This window comes from Ursus arctos, unplaced genomic scaffold (genome assembly GCF_023065955.2).
Source record: "Ursus arctos isolate Adak ecotype North America unplaced genomic scaffold, UrsArc2.0 scaffold_25, whole genome shotgun sequence".
NCBI lineage: Eukaryota > Metazoa > Chordata > Mammalia > Carnivora > Ursidae > Ursus > Ursus arctos.
Genome location: NW_026622930.1, coordinates 2095190 through 2115797, shown reverse-complemented (window position 1 = coordinate 2115797; position 20608 = coordinate 2095190). Strand labels below are relative to the sequence as shown.

Below are 20608 nucleotides of genomic sequence, written 5' to 3'. Positions count from 1 at the left end.
CAACATGAGTGTACGGCTGCATGAGAAACCTTTCTCTAAATCTGCTCTGAGAAGTGGACCTTCTCTAAACTCACTCTGAGAAGTGGACTTTGAGACAAAGAAAAAACTACGGGGCTGCAGTCTAATCACACATTCACGGTGTGATATACTGCTCTGCCCCAGACAAGTTCTAGATTTCTATAAAGGAAAGGGTCCCGTCATTCCCAGCAATGTAACACACACTGTGCTGCTAACATTGCACCTTCCTGCCCGTGCGGGCAAGCTCTGTCTTGTTCCTCAAACATCAGGGCAAAGACAGAAATGGTCTCATCTCAGTTGAAAATGAAATCTGTGTTTACTTAGCTCAAGCCCAGCACACAATTACTTGCACGAAAAACCCAAGCACAAAGTGAACTTTAAAGAAGTAAATATCATTCTACATTTTTGGTTTTGAAAGTAACACTTTTTATGTATACAGGCCTATAAAAAAAGATTTTTTTGAAGATTTTATTTATTTATTTTAGAGAGAGAGAGCATGAGAAGGGGGAGGAGCAGGAGGAGAGGCAGAGGGAGAGAGAATTTCTAGTAGATGTCTCACTGAGCACAGGCCCTGATGTGGGGCTCAATCCCAGGACCCTGAGATCATGACCTGAGCCAAAACCAAGAGTCTGACACTTAACTGACTGAGCCATCCAGATGCACTTGAGCATAACTTTATAACAATTAAATCCAATTTTGTCCTAAGTCAGTTATTTAACAAATTTATTGCTTCCTTTTATGAATTAAAAATTTCAGGGGCGCCTGGGTGGCTCAGATGGTTAAGCGTCTGCCTTCGGCTCAGGTCATGATCCCAGGGTCCTGGGATCGAGCCCCGCATCAGGCTCCCCGCTCAGCAGAGAGCCTGCTTCTCCCTCTCCCTCTGCTGTCCCCCCTGCTTATACTCTCTTGCTGTCAAATAAATAAATAAAATCTTTTTTAAAAAATTCAAAGAAAAGATGAATTTAAGGAAAAGTAAAAACTGCCCTTGTTTTAAATAATAAAGGCTACCTAAAACATAATGCTTGTGTGAAAGGGGAAGCAAAACTGCCCTACACGTTTTACATAATAGCGTCTCACATAATGGGAATCTAGGATAAGACTTTCAGGTATTCTTGGATAAGGCAAAAATAAAATCAAGTAGGAAATAAGAGGAAAAGCTGAAGGTTCTACTTCCACACCTAGTTCACAAGAGAGCTGGCCCTGTGTGGGGAGGGAAGCACAAGTACAGCAGGCTAATATGATAAACTGGCCAAACTGACAGATTGTGATGCGCTGACCTGTGTCCCCCACTAATTCATATGTTGAACTCCTAACCCCCAGAACCTCAGAATGCAACCCTTTAGAGACTGGATCTTTAAGGAGGTAATAAGCGAAAATGAGGTCACGAGGGTGGGCTTGAATCCAATGTGTCCTCCTATGAAGAGGAGACTAGATTAGGACACAGACATGCACAAAGGGAAGACACAGAGAGACGGTGGCATCTGTAAGCCAAGGAGAGAGGCCTCGGGAAAAACTAAGCCTGTCAACACTTTGACCTCAGACCTGAGAACGAACATCTGGTGTTTAAGCCACCGAGGCTGCAGTACTGTGTTACGGCAGCGCTAGCAAACTAATATACAGATCAGAGAGAGTCTCTTCTCCAAAGCACTGACAATTACCACGAGTTATAGATGCAATAATTTTTATGCAAGGGATTCTCTGAAACCTGAAAATTTCTGTAAGGGTTTCTCTAGGGTAAAAAGATGGAGAACGGCTATTCTAAGTGCTTTCCCCCTTCCTCTGAATCTTACCCACCAGAAAGTATCTCTTCAAGACCCAGCTTTGCCGTCTGTTTTACTCAATGATTTAAGTGTTTACTGAAGGAATATGATAGCGAACAGACAAGTTCCTGCCTTCAGGAATTGTAGTCCAATGAGAGATATGAAAACTACTGTATTATATTCTGATAAATACTATGACAGCATTGCGGCACAGGGAGGGACACATAACACCCTCTGAGACTCAAGAAAGGGGTGAGAGGCAAAGAATGACTAGAAGTTAGCCAAGCAAAGGGAGGTGGGTGCTAGGGATTGTTCTATACAATGAGAACAGCACATAAAAAAGCCAAGGCAAGCACAGTATGCTGTGACCCTCTGCTGTGTGGTGTGAGTCCTCATTCCTGATGAGGTAAAACAACAGGGCATGATTTCAGGTGGGCTTGGAGACAAGGAGAACACCAACCGAAAGACTCCTGTAAGAGAGATTAGCATTCTTAAGGGCCAGGGACCATCTGGGGCAATGATATACAGAAAAAGTTTCTCTCTCCCATAAGGCACAAGAGAGGGAGAGGGAGGTAAAGACTTAGAAGTGATAACACATAACAAAGAACCAGACTGCTAAGAGGCTGGGGAAGAAGCAACAATAACACAATGTTCAGGCTCTAACAGCAGTCCTCCAACAAACTGTCATTACTTAACTGTCCCCCCACTTCCTGTCACTGTTATCAGACTGGTAACTGAGGACCTACCCTCCTACTTCTGGCTTAGTAATAATCCAACATTTATCAAAGTCAAATTCCTCTCAATGTGCCCTGAAATCTTTGCTTTAAATTCTAAGGATAACATTAAATGCAGAAGACTTTGGAAGAAAATATTTAAGAATCATATACCCCACAAGGGACTTGTGTCTAGAATATATAAAGAACTCTTATTGGGGATGTAATGCGCAGCACGGTGACTTTAGTTAATAATACCGTAATGCATTTTGGAAGTTGCTAAAAGAATATATCTTGAAAGTTCTCGCCACAAGCAAAAATTTTTTTTGTAACTGTATGGTGATGGATGTTAACTAGACTTATTGAAGTGATCATTTCACAATATATACAAATATCATTAGGTATGTGAAACTAATATGTTATATGTCAATTATACCTCAATTAAAAAAACTCTTATAACTCAATAAAAAGACACCTCAATTAAAAAATGGGCCAAGGATCTAAATAGACATTTCGCTAAAGAAGATATGCAAATAGCCAATAAGCACATGAAAAGATACTCAACATCATTATTCACCAGGGAAATGCAAGTCAAAACCACAATGAGATACCTCTCACACCCACTAGGATGGCTAGAATCATATACATAATATCAAGTGTTGGCAAGAATGTGGAGAAACTGGAACCCTCATTTACTGCCGCTGAGAACGTAAAAAATGGTTGCTTTGGAAAATAAGCTGGCAATTCCTCAACAAGCTAAACAATTGCTTTACCACCCAGTAATCCTACTCGTAGGTATACACTTAAGAGAAGTGAAAACATACGTCCACACAAACACTCGTACATGAATGTTCACAGCAACATTATTCATAATAGCAGAAAGTGGAAGCAACCCAAATGCCCGTCAACTGATCAATGGATAAACAAAAATCCATCTGGTGGAATATTATTCAGCAACAAAAAGGAATGAAGTACTGGATACCCAAACAACATGGATGAACCTTGCAAAACATCAAGTTCAATGAAAGCCAGACAAAGGGGACTCCGTATTGTATGATTCCATTTATGTGAAACATCCAGAACGGGAAAATCTATAGAGATAGGAGATTAGTGGCTCCTCAGGAAGGAGGGGGTTGGAGAGGAACAGGGAATGACTGCTAAGGGGTATGAAGTTTCTTGTTTGAAATGAATGAAAATGTTCTCTGATGGGGGTGATGGCTGCACAACTCTGAATGCACTGAAATGACTGAATCACACACTTTAAATGGGTGAATAGTGTGGTATGTGAATTGTATTTCAATAAAGCTATCAGAAAAAGTGTAAGCCTTCAGTGATTATCCTGAAGTCCCCTTGAAACCCTTGCATTTGGATACTCATCTCATTATCTACCTCAGACTCGGCATGTTCCAGTTGATCATTCTCTTCCTTTCCCAACAGACCCGTCCACACACACTACTTCTGTTTTCCTATCATGCAAATCCTTTGCTGGTACTGGAGACCTCCATGCGAGCTCCTTCTAGTCTCTTCTCTGCTGCCTACCTGCTCTCGATACCAGTCCCTCAGCTACTTAGGAGCGCACTGTGCCTGTGCCCTTCCTTCATATCGCTTCCCTTGCTGACTACAGCCTATCTACATCAACCTTTCTTTTAGAGACCAAATTATTTTGTAGAATTTTCTGTATTCAGTGATCATATTACTTATGCTGATCTTCTCTGCCCAGCTTCAATGTTAAGAGCCAGTAGAGTTAATCCTTGAACGACACAGAGGTTAGGGACACCGACCCCATGTGCAGTCAAAAATTCACATATAACTTTTGACTTCCTCAGAACTTAACTATTAGTAGTTAGTAAGGTTGGACAGTATTCTTACTGACAACATAAAGAGCCGATTCACATATATTTTGCATGTTACATGTATTACATACTGTGTCCTTACAGTAATACCTAACTTTTTCTTCATGTTGGGGGGTATTTCTAGGCTATGTGGTTCATCTGTGAGTTTTTTCAAATTGTTGCAAATCTCCAAAAATTTTCCAACATATTTACTGAAAAAAAATCCACATACAAGTGGACCTGAGCAGTTCAAACCCGTGTTATTCAAGAGTCAACTGCATTTACTCTTCACAATTTAATAAATATTTATTAAGGGTCTACTGTTTAACACATTTTGTACACAGGGAAAAATAATAATGTTTCTGCTTTGAAGTGTCAGAGGGGGAAAGAAAAGTTGATGAACAACTCGACACATACCAAACAAAACACTGTAAAGTCTCAGAAGACAGAAAACTCTCATTTGGTTCATAGTGATATCAAGAAAGATCTCACAGAAGAGCTCCATCTATTTTCCCTGCTTATTTCAGATGGCACTAGTAAGGGTCAAATTACGTATCTTTTACGAAAAGCATTTGTAAAATCTTATCCCCATGTAATGTGATTTTAATTAACTCAATTCCTCATTACCACAGATAACTAAGAACAAGAAGCAATATTTTGCATTTGATAAAAATTTATTTACTTATGTACTTTTTTTTTTTTTTTAAAGATTTTATTTATTTATTCGACAGAGAGAGAGACAGCCAGCGAGAGAGGGAACACAAGCAGGGGGAGTGGGAGAGGAAGAAGCAGGCTCACAGCAGAAGAGCCTGATGTGGGGCTCGATCCCATAACGCCGGGATCACGCCCTGAGCCGAAGGCAGACGCTTAACCGCTGTGCCACCCAGGCGCCCCTACTTATGTACTTTTATGTACATCTCTACAGAGCCTAATACTTACCATTTCCCCGCCACACTTCAGCTAAATGGCAACTGCCTTCTCCAGGTTCCTTGCAAAATTCTACAACATCTCGACACGTTGTTTCTGGTGTAATAGGAACTTCTGTTAGAATCTGTTCATTGTTGCTCAAGAACACGGTTAATATCATCTGTAAGAGAAAAGATTAAAGCTACAACTTAGAGTCATTATCATAAGAGATTAATCTGTAAATTTAAAGCAATCGCCTTCACCTCCCACTCCCCCCATCCACACTAAAATGCCTACGGGATGTTTTTGGAAACAGATAGGCTAATTCTAAAATTCATGTAGAGGGGCACCTGGCTGGCACAGCTGGAACAGCATGCAACTCTTGATCTTGGGGTTATGAGTTCAAGCCCCACACTGGGTGTACAGACTAATGACGCAAATAAGAAATAAAGTTAAAATAAATAAAATTCATGTAGAAAAATTAAAATGTAAAACAAGTCGGGAAAATTCCAAAAGAAAATAATATTAGAAGGAAGCTAGCATTACCAGATACTATAAAGCCTCAAAACGCTATGGCAGTAGTACATAAATATATCAATGGACCAAATTAGGAAGTCAGGAAACAGGAAATGGTAAATGACAAAGGAGATATCTCCGAATTGAGGAGGGAAAAAGACTATGCAATGAATGATGTTTGAACAATTAATATTCCCATCTGAGGGAAAAAAAACTGGATTCATACCGCACATCATTTACCAGCATAACCTCCTACTAGATCAAATATTTAAATATAAATCATAAATTTATAAACGTTCTAGAATAAAACCAGGTAAATTCCTTTTTAGAACCTTGGAGTACAGCAGCTCATTCTAGCTATAGCTTAAAAACCAGGCACTATAAAAAAAAGATTGCTATATTCAAGCAAAAAAGACAAACTGAGGGAAAAACATTTGCAATGCATATTACAAACAGAAGGCTAAATCTCCTTAACATATAAAAGGCTCCTAAAAACTGATAACAAAAAGACCAAATATCCAATGTATTTTTAAAAATTGGCTGACGAAGAGGCACCTGGCTGGCTCAGTCAGTGGAGCATGTAACTCTTGACCTCGGGGGTCATGAGTTCAAGCCCTACATTGGGGATAGAGCCTACTTTAAAAAAAAGTTTAAAAAATTGTCTGGGCAAATACAACAATATATCAGAATAAAATGCAAATGATCCTTAAACATGAAAATACATTATCATGTGTTTTTTAAAATTGTCCAGCTTTTTAAAAAAAAAAAAAAAAGATTTTATTTATTTGAGAGAGAGTGAGAGAGAGAACACGCGGGGTGGAGGGGCAGGGGGAGAGACAGAAGCAGACCCCCCCACTGAGCAGGGAGTCTGAAGTTGGATCCCAGGACCCTGGGATCATGCCCCGAGCCAAAGGCAGATGCTTAACCTACTGAGCCACCCAGGCACCCCAGTATTTTTTTTTTTTTTTTTAATCTTTAAAAAAATCCTACCAGGGACGCCTGGGTAGCGCAGTCGTTAGGCATCTGCCTTCGGCTCAGGGCGTGATCCCGGCATTTCCGGGATCGAGTCCCACATCGGGCTCCTCCGCTGGGAGCCTGCTTCTTCCTCTCCCACTCCCCCTGCTTGTGTTCCCTCTCTCGCTGGCTGTCTCTATCTCTGTCAAATAAATAAACAATCTTTAAAAATAAATAAAAATAAATAAAAAATAAAAAAATCCTACCATTCTGATCTAAGATCTAAAGCGATCACAATGGAAGGGATTTCTTTAAAAACATTACTCCTAAAATACAATTTAAACCAAAGATTTTCTTTAATCAGTTTTATGAAATATTTCAGTTTCTTTGAAACTGAAATCCTCCTCTCACTTAGAATCTCAGCTGTCAATTAAGTATTTTAGTTCACTGTTAAAATAGTATTTTCTTGGGGCGCCTGGATGGTGCAGTCATTAAGCATCTGCTTTCAGCTCAGGGCGTGATCCCGGTGCTCTGGGATCAAGCCCCACATCAGGCTCCTCCGCTGGGAGCCTGCTTCTTCCTCTCCCACTCCCCCTGCCTGTGTTCCCTCTCTCGCTGGCTGTCTCTCTCTCTGTCGAATAAATAAATAAAGTCTTTTAAAAAAATAGTATTTTCTTAGAAGTGCCCTAAATTTCTAAATTTTGAGATTAAACATCTTTAGATTGATGGTCAGATGTTATGTAACCTAAATTGGTAACAGTTTTCCACTGGTTTTCTTGCCACCAACCTCCCATCACTCCAGCCTAGCCTCTGGCACTGTCAGTTCACTTTCTAAATGTAAATCAAATGAAGTCATTCCCTTGCTTAAAATACTCAGGAGCTCCACACGGCTGAACAGCAGCCCTTCCCCAAACGGTTTTTTTCTAGTATATGAACAGGAAGCAGGTTTCTTTACTGAGCACTTAAGAGTCAAATGTTCATGTGAACCTGTACTTTTTTCCCCAGAGACTCTTCTGAGGCTTGGTTTTCCCTGAAATACTCTCTGAGAAAGTCTATAGACTACCGGGTGAGCTCCCAGCTCCCAGCACAGCAGACACAACTGAGGATAACCTTCCTAGCCTCCCAGCCCGGCCCCTACACACACTGAGCCTTGCTCCCTCAACTCCAATCAAGTTCTCTCAGGCTGCTGTCCCTGCCTGAGGGTCCTGCCTGCTTGCCTATAAACTCCAATTCATCCTCCAGAATTGAGTTCATATGCTACCACCTTTGTAAAATCTCCCTTCACCACTTTCTTTCCCACGGAGGCTACATGCTCCATCCTTTGTGATCCAGTTACTCTTCACACATATCTTTATTACATCACAGCATTAACAGGTCTCCCCCCGCTCACTAGGGGGGGTATCTAAGGCATGGTAGGCACACTAATCCATGGATGACACACAGAATATAAAGACCCCACCAGACCATATAATGGAGGAAATACCGCACATAATCTAAGATACATCCAGTCTGTTCAATAAACAAGAATTTTTTTCCCATCTGTTCTTCTTGGATATTATAAATACATGTCAGTTTTACAAGAAGTTAAAGTTATTTCTGCTCACTAACCCATAAGAGGAAACTATAAAATCGGGGGCTTTTGAATATTGAAATAAATGGCCTGGAATCTATAGAATTAGGAATAAAGTAGTAATTCCTGGATCCAGAGCAAACAAGTCCAGAACTGAAGGGCCTTAATGCTTTCACAGTTTCAACAGAACTAGAATGTACTTTTATTCTCGTTTACATACATTTTATACTTCTAATGAAACATAATTTCATAGCCAATGTTTTTCAAGATCTAATAATACATTTTCCTAAGTCATGCTTTATAAATCAAAATTTCAAATTAGTGAAAATATTTTTTCTTTTTTGACTACCTTCCCTTTAAGTGCTAACACTACAGTTCACTGGTAAGTAGTAGAATGAGTGCTCCGCTTCCCTCAGTTCCTCAGAGTACTTTCATTCCTCACTCCCGGTGCCTGCTGCGGCGGGCCGTGGCATGTGCCCAACACCATGAGGCAGTGAATGTTTACATCATCATTTGCTTCTGGAAGACAGATCTCTGGCCAGAACTGGTATGGGCATGCTCACCTCCCAACTTCCCACCATGGGCACCAGGCAGCTCCGTTAGCACGTGCTCGTAAAAGCACGGCTTGTGCTCACTTGCTCTGAAGAGCAGAGTCCCTGATGAACATGCTGTCAGAATGAAGGATGGAATGATGCTATTTTGGGACACTTTTGAATTACCTAGACTTTTCAGCTCACATGTAAGATCAACATGGTGGGGCAGGGGAGGAGAGGCAGAATGGCACAGTTTAGGAGTCTGGACATTTAATTGTAAAAGCTAACTCATCCAAAATTCACTAAGCACTACCTCAGTTTTTAAGCTTTCTATTATAGTCTTTAGTAAACCCTATCTTTTCTAATCCTAGCAAAATTCATTTTCCCTAATCTCCAATTATTCAATCAAAGCTAATTTCATTATAATCATGACAGATTTAGGGGGCGCCTGGGTGGCTCAGTTGTTAAGCGTCTGCCTTCGGCTCAGGGCATGATCCCGGAGTTCTGGGATCGAGCCCCACGTCAGGCACCTCCGCTGGGAGCCTGCGTCTTCCTCGCCCACTCCCCCTGCTTTTGTTCCCTCTCTCGCTGGTTGTCTCTCTGTCAAATAAATAAAATAAATAAATAAAATACTATATCTTTAAAAAAAAATCATGACAGATTTAGAAGCTTTCAAGATAAAGGAAGCTGACATTGACATGGATGGTACAGACTTCCCTAAAGTATCACCTAAAATTAAAGCTGAAAATGACTACCGTTATTCTAGCAAGATTTCCTTCACTTAAAAAACTAAACATCTCCAACACAAATATTATATTGTATGGATCCTAGAAGCACTTTTTGTTTTGTTTACATTTTAACATCTCTGAAATCACAATATATCTTAGAACTGATAGCATATCACAATCTGACAGGTAGTGTTATTTTTTTTCTCTCTTAATAGTAACTACAGCTACAGAGAGATGAAACCCAATAGGATTAGGGGAACTAAAGAAAACAAGTACAGAGAAAAAGAAAAGAAATTAAAGTTTATCCTTCCTAAAAGATGAACATGCCGAAAAGAAGAGATTTGATTAGCCGCGCTTAAAAAAACCTGCAAAGGTTTCTGTCCTGTGTGTTGTAACACACACAGCACGTGAGGACCGAACGCCCGCCCCCAACCACCCCTCAGCCCAGAAAAGCCACGCCCACAGACCCAGCGCGCCCAGCTCCTCCTCCTCAATCACTCACACAGGTCCACCTCCTCTTGGAAGTTTTCCTGACACCAATGTTTGCCCTTCCTGACCCAACCTGAGCTAGAGCCTCCTATTCTGCTCTCTTATGACAGACTGTGACTTTTCTAGGGCCACATTCTTACACTAAATAATGGGTGTTTTCTTGATTACATCCTCTACTGGAACAGTGTTTGTGACTCATGGGAGTGACTTGGAACCCATTAGCAGGCTGTGAAATCTAAGTGGGTCTCAAGCTGCATCTATACCTATTATTATTATTTTTAATCTAAAAACCCCAGAACTACCATAAGGCCAGTGAGGGCAGGACTAGTGTGATCGAACTCAGAGCCCCAGTACAATGCTGGACTCGTAAATGTGCTCAGTAAATGAAGACAGGCTAGCAGGCAGGTAACTATATAACCATACTGAGGAACCTGAGAGGCCACTTTGCCCTTTCAAGAACATTGGAGCTACGTAATGAAAATCAACTAATCACTAATAACCACAAATTTACATATCTACATACATCTACATATATCCTTCAAAATGTTTCCAAGCTTGGTATTTAAAGGATGTTCCTGGTCCAAGGAAATCAAACAAAGCACAAATCAGGGATGTATAAAACATTATAAAATAGGAACTATCTACAATATACATATGTATCAAACCATCACACTGTATACAATGTTATATATCAATTGTACAATGACACAATATTCTACGTCAATTATATCTCAGTAAAGCTGGGGGGGGAATGATCCATAACAACAAAAAAAGAACTCTCCTATAATCAAAAGGTCAGGTAATAACTAGTGATGATGAGGATGTGGAGAAATTGGAACTCTCATGCACTAGTATGGGAATAACTGGTATAGCCAATTTGCAAAACCGTTCAGCAGTTTAAAATGTTAAACATAGATTTATCATATGATCCAGCAATTCCTCTCCTAGGTACCTGTCCAAGTGAATAAAAATATATGTCCATACAAAGTCTTACATGCAAATGTTCATAAGCAGCATTATTCATAATAACCAAAAAGAGAAAACAATACAAATGCCCATCAACCAATAAGTGGATAAATAAAATGTGGTGTATCATACAGTGGAATATTATTCAGCCATAAAAAGAAACAAAGTACTGACATATCCAGGCTGCAACATGGAGGACCTTGAAAACATTATGCTACATGAAAAAATTATGCTTACACAAAAGACCACATATTATATGATTCCGTTTACGTGAAATATCCATAACAGGTAAAACCACAGAGACAGAAGGTAGGTGAAATGGAGAGACTTTAAAACAGGCACAAAATTTCTTCTTAGGGTGATAGAAATGCTCTAAAATTAGACTGTGGCGATGGTGGCACAACTCTGTAAATTTACTACAGATCACTGAATTGTTCATTTTTATGGTATATAAATTACACCCCCAATAAAGGTAAATGTCAGAACTATAAACATTCAGAAAAGGAAATGAGAAATTCTACTTGCGCAATACAAAGAAGCTTGAAATAAGTCAAATTCTATCACTGTCTCTACCACTGATTTTGCTGTGACTGCCTGCGGAAGCACCCCCTCCTGCCTCTCTGGGTCATGGCTGCTCATCGGCAGCTCAGGAGACAATATGGACAGGATATACCCTTTAGGACAATGTTTCTCTTAGTTTGCCGGCTGTCACCCACTCAGGTAAAACATTAGATCCCTTAGCCCACCAATCCCACCTACTTCCATATCTAGTGGAAAAGGAATGCAGGGACAAAAAAGATAACTAAGGAGAAATAAAGTGATAAAAGCTATACCACCCACATTGCAGTTACTGTAGGTAATAAATAACTCACCTCGTAGCTTGCAAGTAAGTAGCTCATAAAAGCCATAGAAAGCACCAGCTGGAGTGGGGGTAAAGGAACATCTGAAGACCCTTTCAAGTTTTCAAGTGGGCTATGTGCCCCAATATGAGAATCAACCTTAGCTCTCTTCTGACCCTAACATATTGTAACACTGTTCACCAATTCACCAATTTAGAATCTCAGAGCCATTAGGGCTGTAAGGAAAACTAAGTCTAAGACCTCCCCCTGAATGCTTCATCCTACTTCTCTAAATCAGCCTCTCGAAGACTGAAAAACACATGCGAGGGAGCCCTTTCCCACTCGCACAGAGCAAGGAACATAAAATAAGATAGACCCGGGAGGTACCCTTGACTCCCTTCTCTCTCATCCTCCACAAACAACACATGAGTAATACCGCGGACCCTAATTTCAAAGTATACCCAGAATCTGACTGCTCTTTTCCATTGCTACTACCCTGGCCCAAGCCACCACTACCACTCAGCTGGACATTTGCAAGAGCACCCTTATTAATTGGTCCATTTTTCCACTCTTGCCCTTCAGATACATCACTTCATTCAAAACCCCAAGTGGTTTCCTACCTCTTGCAGAATAAAATCCAAAGTCCTAAGTCCCGTCTACAAGGTCCTACATGATCTGCATCACACACACACCACTTTGATCCTACCTCTTATCATACCTCCCCCTTCATTTCCTGGCTTCCCAGTGCAAGAACACATTTTCACTGTTCTTCTAACAGAGCAAGCCAATTCCTGCCTCAGGGCCTTTGTACTTGCTGTTCCGTACCTAGACCATGCTTCCCTCAGCTACTAGCATGCCTGTATTATACTCTTCTTTCAGGCCTCTGCTCCAATGTCACATTATCAGAGGAGCTTTCCCTAACCAAGCTATTTAATACAACACTATTCTATCACTCAATCCTTTTACTATCCTGCTTTTTCTTTCCTTCTTAGCACTTACCACCACCTAATCTATGTTATATATGTTTATCTTATGTCTCTTCCCACTGGAACACAAACTCCCTGAGAACAAAAATTTTAGTTAGTTCACTGCTGTATCCCTAGTACCAGCAGTAGTTCCCAGAACATAGCAGGCACTCAATAAACTTCTCCAGTTATATATAAATTTTTTTTCAATAGGTTGAGTTATGAAGCTACTAGGCACCCGCCTTCTCATCATCAAGGTCTCTACAGAAAAAGACTGCCAATAGTTTACCCCTCTAATCAGTGAGTTAGTCCACATAAGAGAGAAGGAAAAAAATCTTTGAAAAATGCTAGTGTGAAAGTGAGGAGCCTGTACACACCTGTGACACTTGGCAGAGTTCACTCAAACCTAGAGATGCATGGACGGCCCTTGCTAAAGCCTTCCCTCTTTCCACAAGGTGGCACTACAGAGTATCAGGGAGTGAGTTTTCCCTGCCCCTCTAAAATTTGGGAGGAATAAGATTAACTCCAAAGAAAACAGAGGAATAGTTTAGTAAAAATCATGTTAAGTTCAATTTCCAAAGCTGGGATTTGCATTATTTTGGAAAAAAAACAGAATTGGCCTTTGGAGAGCAATGAAATTTTTTTCTAATAAATAAGAAGTATAAAACTGCAGAGGTACATATTTAATCCTCTTGAGAGGACAGACACATTTAAATATCTGATTAGCATCTATCCAAAGTTAAATGTCCGGGGGCGCCTGGGTGGCTCATTAGGTTAAGCGGTTAAGGGTCCAACTCTTGATCGCAGTTCAGGTCTTACTATTGGGGCTGTGAGTTCAAGCCTCACATAGGGCTCCACCCTAGGCAAGAAGCCTACTTAAAAAAAAAGTTAAATGTCCATTAAATTAGAGCCTCGATAACCATTACCCATTCTGTTTAGTTCAAATCACTGTTTTTACTTGTTTCAATAATTTAACATTTAAAAAGCATATATTCCATCATAAAAGAATTCCTTCTCACCAACTTGAATTGCTGAACTCTGGGTCATACATTATTCCTGGGAATACAAAATATACACCCTAGCTTCCCTTCACCTTATTAATCTCGTCAGTATTTAAAAGCATATGCATTTTAAGGAAAGCTGTCTAAAACTGTAAAAATGCAAAATTCATGAAACTTTCCATAATGCTTAGAGACGTCATTACTATCAGGTATGGAGGTGACGCTGCTCAATTGACCAATCAATCCATTCACTAAAACTTAAAGAATCCTCTACACAGTAGAAAAAGGGCAGTACCAACTCTGAATTCCTGTTGATCAATGTCGAGAATCGTTGCCCAGAATGATGGTTGCTTTACTGACATCGTCCATGTGAACATTAGGGAAGCAGAACAAACACAGATCTTCAAACCACAGGCTGTGACCTACTAGTGGGCTGTGGGCTGTAAAATCAATTAGTGCCTCAAGGGCCAGTTTTGGTTTTTAATGGAATAGAACAGAACAATACGAAACAGTGTTAAGACAACAAAAAGACAAACCACAGACTGGGAGAAAATACTTACAAAATATATAACTGATAATGGATTTATATCCTAAATATACGAAGAACCCTTATAACCTGATAATAAAATAAACCAATCAAAATACGGACAAAAGATCCTAAAATATCAAACAAGACATACAGATGGCAAATAAGCAGAAAAGATGCTCAACATCATAGATCACTAGGGAACTGCAAATTAAAGCAATAATGACACCACACAAGTACTGGAATGGCCAACCCCAGAACACGGACAACACTACATACGGCGAGGAGGCGGAACAAGAGCTTGCTGGTGGGAATGTAAAATGATGCAGCCACTCTGGAAGGCAGCCTGGCAGTTTCTTAATAAAACTAAACATACTCTTACCATATGATTCAGCATGGAGTGCCTTGATACTTACCCAGATGAGTTTGAAACTTACATACTAAAACCTGCACAGGAATGTTTATAGCAGCTTTATTCATAACAGCCCAAACTTGGAACCCACCAAGATGTTCTTCAGTAGGTGAATGGGTAAACAAACAGTGGTCTACCCAGATGATGGGATATTATTATTCAGTAATAAAAGGAAACGAGCTATCACGTCACAAAAAGAGAGGACTCTTAAATGCATACTGCTAAGTGAAAGACACCAGTAGGAAAAGGCTACACACTGCATGGTTCCAACTATACGACAGTTCTGGAAAAGCAAAATCTATGGAGACAATAAAAAAATCAGGGGGTTTTGGGGACAGGGAGGGATGAATAAGCAGAGCACAAAGGACTTTTAAGGCAGTGAAAATACTCCATATGATACTGTAATGGTGGATAAATAACATTACACATTCATCAAAATCCACAGAACTATACAACACAAAGACTGAACACCATGTAAATTATGGCCTTTAGTTAATAATAATTCTTCAACATTAGTTCATCAAGTATAACAAATGTAGCACATTAATGCAAGATATTAATAATAGAGGAAACTTGGGCGCCTGGGTGGCTCAGTTAGGCATCTGCCTTCGTCTCACATCAAGATCTCAGGGTCCTGGGATCAAGCCCCCCATCAGGCTCCCTGCTCAGAGGGGAATCTACTCCCTCTCCCTCTGACCCTCCCCTCAGCTTGCGCGTATGCACGTGCACTCCCTCTCTCTCTTTCTCTTTCAAATAAATAAATACAATCTTTTTTAAAAAATTAAATACAGGAAACTGTTGGGGCTCAATTTTTCTGTAAACCTAAAACTGTTCTTAAAAAAATATAGCCTATTAACAAAAATACAAAATGAAACAGTACACTACACACGGTAAGGGTGAGTGTGGTCCCCTAAAATTCCAACTATATATATTTACACAGAGAGGTGTATGTGTGTGTGTGTGTGTGTGTGTGTGTGTGTGTGTGTAAGACTGGGTCACTTTGTAACAGGTACTTTTTAGTGTGGGTCATGGTCCAAGAAGTTGAAAAGATAGTGCTCTCAGGGCCTCATAACACCCAACTACATGAAAAATCACCATACTGCCATCACCATTTATCGGTGCTTATTATTTGGCACTGATATGCACTTCACACATTCTCAATTCTCACACCAACTCTGCAAGACAGATAACCATCCTTCACTTCCCAGCATAAGGAAAGGAGGTGTGCAGAGGTTAAATAACTTGTCCAAGATCACTGAGCTAATTAATACCAGGGTGAGACGTGACCGTGGTCTGACTCCCAAGCTCTGCTCTGAACCACTACTCTAAACTACTTGCTATGAAATACAGAAGGAAAGAGCAAATGTTTTAATAAATACTTCCCTACTTATAAAAACTTCCCCATTATTTAATAATTTCTCAATTAAGTCTTATCTTCTATTCATGTTTGAAACTATCTGAAATGCAAAGTTAATCATAATAAAGGGAACAAGAAAGAATCACGCATTTTTTCCTAATTAATCAACTAACTATAGAGTATCTGGTTAAAACCATATAAATGTTCTAATTAAATTTTCTTGACCTGTCAAAAATTTAAATTAGGTATATTCCAAGTTTTCAGAGTAAGATTTCCTCTGTCTATATATTTTTTGTAAAATTCAAGAAAATATATTCTTATATGTATTTCTTAAAACATACCTATCTACTCCTAGGTATATTTCCAACAGAATTAAAAACCTGTCTTACACAAAAACTTGAACAGGAATATTTACAGGAGCTTTATTCATAATAGCCACAAAGTGTAAACAGCCCAAACTGATGAATGAATAAACCACTGTGATGTAGTTATAGAATGAAATACTACTCGGGCATAAAAAGGTGTGAAGTGAGTGCTACGACACAGATAAACTTCAGAAATATAATGCCAAGCGGATGCAGCCAGATACAAAAGTCACATGCATGATCTCCTCTACATGAGGCATCCAGACTAGGCACATCTACAGAGACAGAAAGCAGAAGTTTGTCTGCCCAGGGACGGGGGGGGCAGTGAGAAATGGGGAGTGACTGCTAAGGGGTATAGAGTTTCTTCTTTCTGGGATGATGAAAATGTGCTCAAATTAGACATAGTGCTGGCTACCCAATTCTGTGAATATATTAAAACCAGTGAATTGTACACTTTAAAAGGGTGAATTTTATGGTACGTGAATTACGTATCAGTATTTAAGGGGGGAAAACATATCTAGCTATGCCAATTATCTAACCTATATAACCTATACAATCAGTAAAATACTTTTACCAATGGAAATAACTTTAAATAAACACATTATCTTCTGTATATTTTTTTTCTCGAGTAACATTTATATTTCTACAAATTGTTTTTTCATATTTTTTAATATCAAAAGTTAAGAACTAATTCTTTTGTTAGCAGGAAAAAAAGCTTAAAACAACAAATATACTTAACAAAATAAGGTCTCTGAAGAACACTTTAATATAATCATGTGTATGGATATACCATAGTTAATTCATCTCATGATACAAAATCAGAATACAGTTTACAAAGGAAAGGCAAGTCTTACAACACTCCTATCTTTTTACAAATGACTATCCATTTTCTCTTTCAGGTTTGAGCCAGCTCTTTAATACCATGATCCTACTTTCAATTTGCTTATAATGCTCTGAGTTACCATTCTTGAAATGTTTCTCATCTTTAGAAAACTAAGCAAAAGTGAAGTGTGGAAAACAAAAGTCCCACTGCCTAGAGATTATCTATGCCATTTACAAAGGAAAAATACTTAAATAGATGTCCCTTGGGCTTTGTGGAATCTAAATCCAGGCACTAATGACATGAGCCATGATAAGACGTCCTAATGAAACAAGACAGACCACTGTTGTTATAGCGGAATGATATGGTAGATAAAGTTTCACCTAATTCAGTGAGTTACACGGAAGAATAGTTCAGTGTTAGAATTGTTCAATAACAACTGTAACCAGGATCTAGAAATCACTATGAAAAGGAAAACTAAACATTAATTTACTAATCTCCATATAAAACTTGTCATAAAAGAGACTGCCGAAGCTTTGTTAACAACTTTAAAAAGTAAAAGAAACCTCAACATTTTAAGTGCTCACAATAAATGCCTTGTTCATATTTTATGCTTAAAAAAATTGCTTGTTGAGGTAAGGTACATACAGAGCTACAAATTTCTTTTTTCAAATTCTACTAGTATTTTAAAATTTTGTTTAAAAGATATATTTTAGAGGGGCGCCTGGGTGGCGCAGTCGTTAAGCGTCTGCCTTCGGCTCAGGGCGTGATCCCAGTGTTCTGGGATCGAGCCCCACATCAGGCTCTTCCGCTGGGAGCCTGCTTCTTCCTCTCCCACTCCCCTGCTGTGTTCCCTCTCTCGCTGGCTGTCTCTGTCAAATAAATAAATAAAATCTTAAAAAAAAAAAAGAAGATATATTTTAGAGAAAACACACACAGCGGAGGCAGAGAGAGAATTTCAAGTGGACTCCCTACTGAGCATGGAGCCTGACATGGGGCTCAATCTCATGACCCTGAGACCATGACCTAAGCTGAAATCAAGAGTCCAACACCTGACTGAGCCACCCAGGTGCCCCCAAAGTATTACCCTATTTTTTTTTGTGTGTGTGTTTTTTTGTTTGTTTTAATTTAATTTATTTGACAGAGAGAAAGAGAGAAAGAACAAGCAAGGGGAGCGGCAGGCAGAGGGGGAGGGAGAAGCAGGGACCCCGAGGAGCAGGGAGCCTTATGCGGAGCTCAATCCCAGGACCTGGGATCAGGACCTGAGCAGAAGGCAGATGCTCAACTGACTGAGCCACTGAGGCGCCCCAGTACTGACCTACTTTAAAGTTTATCTATCTATGTCATCTCTACACACAATATGGGGCTTGTACTCATGACCTTGAGATCAAGAGTCGCATGCTCTTCTGACTGAGTCAGCCATTGACATATTTTATTTAGTTAGTTAGTTCAATTAGCCAGCATATAGTATATCATTAATTTTTGATATTGACATATTTTAGATCTTAAAATGAGAATAAGGTTTGTAACAAGATACTTAACATAAAAGGACTTCAACAATTTATTAATAAGAACAGCTATTATTTCCATGCTTACTATGTTCATGGACACATTTATTTACCCATATTGTATCATTTGATTCTCCCAACAGACCTAGAGAGCAAGGCGCTAAGATGATCCTGTTGCTGCAGACAGACCAAAGGATTGCCCAAGGACACATAACTAGAAGGGCCAGAATGTCTGACTCCAAAGCCTAAGTTTCTACTCTCATAGTTCAAAAACAGTGCTAAAATTCATGAACACTTACACACACACACACACACACACACACACACACCTATTCAAGTTCTCCATCCTGATGAAAGTATAAGAAACAATCTTTATCCAAAAGTTATCAGACGAGAACATAAACTCCAACTACTTTTTATAATGGAAGAATTCGCCTCATACATATAATTTACATGTACCTTTGAAAGCAAAATATTGTAAGTATGAACTTCAGGGTAAATTGCAGAGATTCATTATAAAACCCAAAATGAATGTACTCAACAGCCTAAACTGCCTCCAGGCAAAAAAAAAAAAAAAAAAATCTTACTGAATAAAGGCTAAAAGGAAAATTCTGATGCCTTGGCACTCATATGACTTCACTTCTTTTATGAATCTGGTATGGGTTCATAAAGATGTGGATTCATGAAGATTCACCTGAGGTTTGGGTCTGCTCAAATACTAGAAGAGCATTTACAAAAACATGCGTACAATTTGCAAAATTTCAACACCATTCCTTTTGAAGACAGAATTGTGTATTCCATCACTTACTAAAACATCAAGCTGCATGGGAGGAGTTTTCTTATTATAGGACTATAATTTTACCTTTCCTAACAATATCAATAATCTCTATTATGGAGAATGATTGAATTTCTGAATGTTAGTACTGTCAGGAAGTTATGCATTTTCAAAAAGGGAAAAGAATGAACCTTCTCTCAGCACCTACTGGACAATCATACACTAATTTTTTTTTTCTAGATAGGGAGACAGAGCAGAGGAAGGGGGAGAGGCAGAGAGAATCTTAAGCAGGCTCCATGCCTAGCATGGAGCCTGATGTGGGACTCAATCTCACAACCCCAAGATTATGACCTGAGCTGAGTCGGATACTTAACTGAGTGAGCCACACATGCATCTCATATGCCAACTGTTTTAGTCCTCAAGGCAACCTTAGGGGCCCCAACTGGGATATTTTTCAGATGGCAATTCTCTCCTCTCCTCTCTGGGACCCACACTTGGGCAAGTTTCCAGGGGTCATGATTATTTTAATCTCTTTGCCATTGCTGTCTCAACAAAGGAAAACACGACAAAAAATATTTTTTATTCCATAAGTATTTACTGAGTGCCCACTTCGTGCTGGAGATTCAGTACTGACAAAGCAGACAGGGTTCCTGTGCTTATGGGGATTTGATTATAGTCTGGGGAAAGAGACAAAATAAGTAGATAAAAAATATAGTATGGTGGGTGGTGATATACACTATGAAGAAAAACAAAACAGGCAAAGGAGACTAGGAAAAGGACAATTTTAGTTTTAAATAAGGTGTTAGAAAAGGCCTCCCTGGGGCGCCTGGGTGGCTCAGTCGTTAAGCGTCTGCCTTCCGCTCAGGGCATGATCCCAGAGTCCTGATATCGAGCCCCACATCGGGCTCCGCTGGGAGCCTGCTTCTTCATCTCCCACTCCCCCTGCTTGTGTTCCCTCTCTCGCTGGCTGTCTTTCTGTCGAATAAATAAATAAAATCTTAAAAAAAAAGAAAAGAAAAGAAAAGGCCTCCCTGAAGGTGAAAGAGTCATAAGCC

At 39.6% G+C, this 20608-nt stretch overlaps 1 protein-coding gene across 5 annotated transcripts in view; it reads right to left on the bottom strand.

The window, feature by feature from the left end:
• Positions 1-20608, bottom strand: part of PPP1R13B (protein phosphatase 1 regulatory subunit 13B) — an 85781-nt gene that overhangs the window by 46857 nt on the left and 18316 nt on the right. For 2 of the 5 annotated variants that reach the window (XM_048219907.2, XM_048219908.2), the window contains exon 2: positions 5263-5410. In XM_048219907.2, the coding sequence (XP_048075864.1) occupies positions 5263-5410 (148 nt within the window). Of the gene's footprint in view, positions 1-5262; positions 5411-6735; positions 6912-20608 lie in introns of those variants that run through there. The other 3 variants (XM_057318390.1, XM_057318391.1, XM_026515194.4) reach the window with 3 other exon arrangements.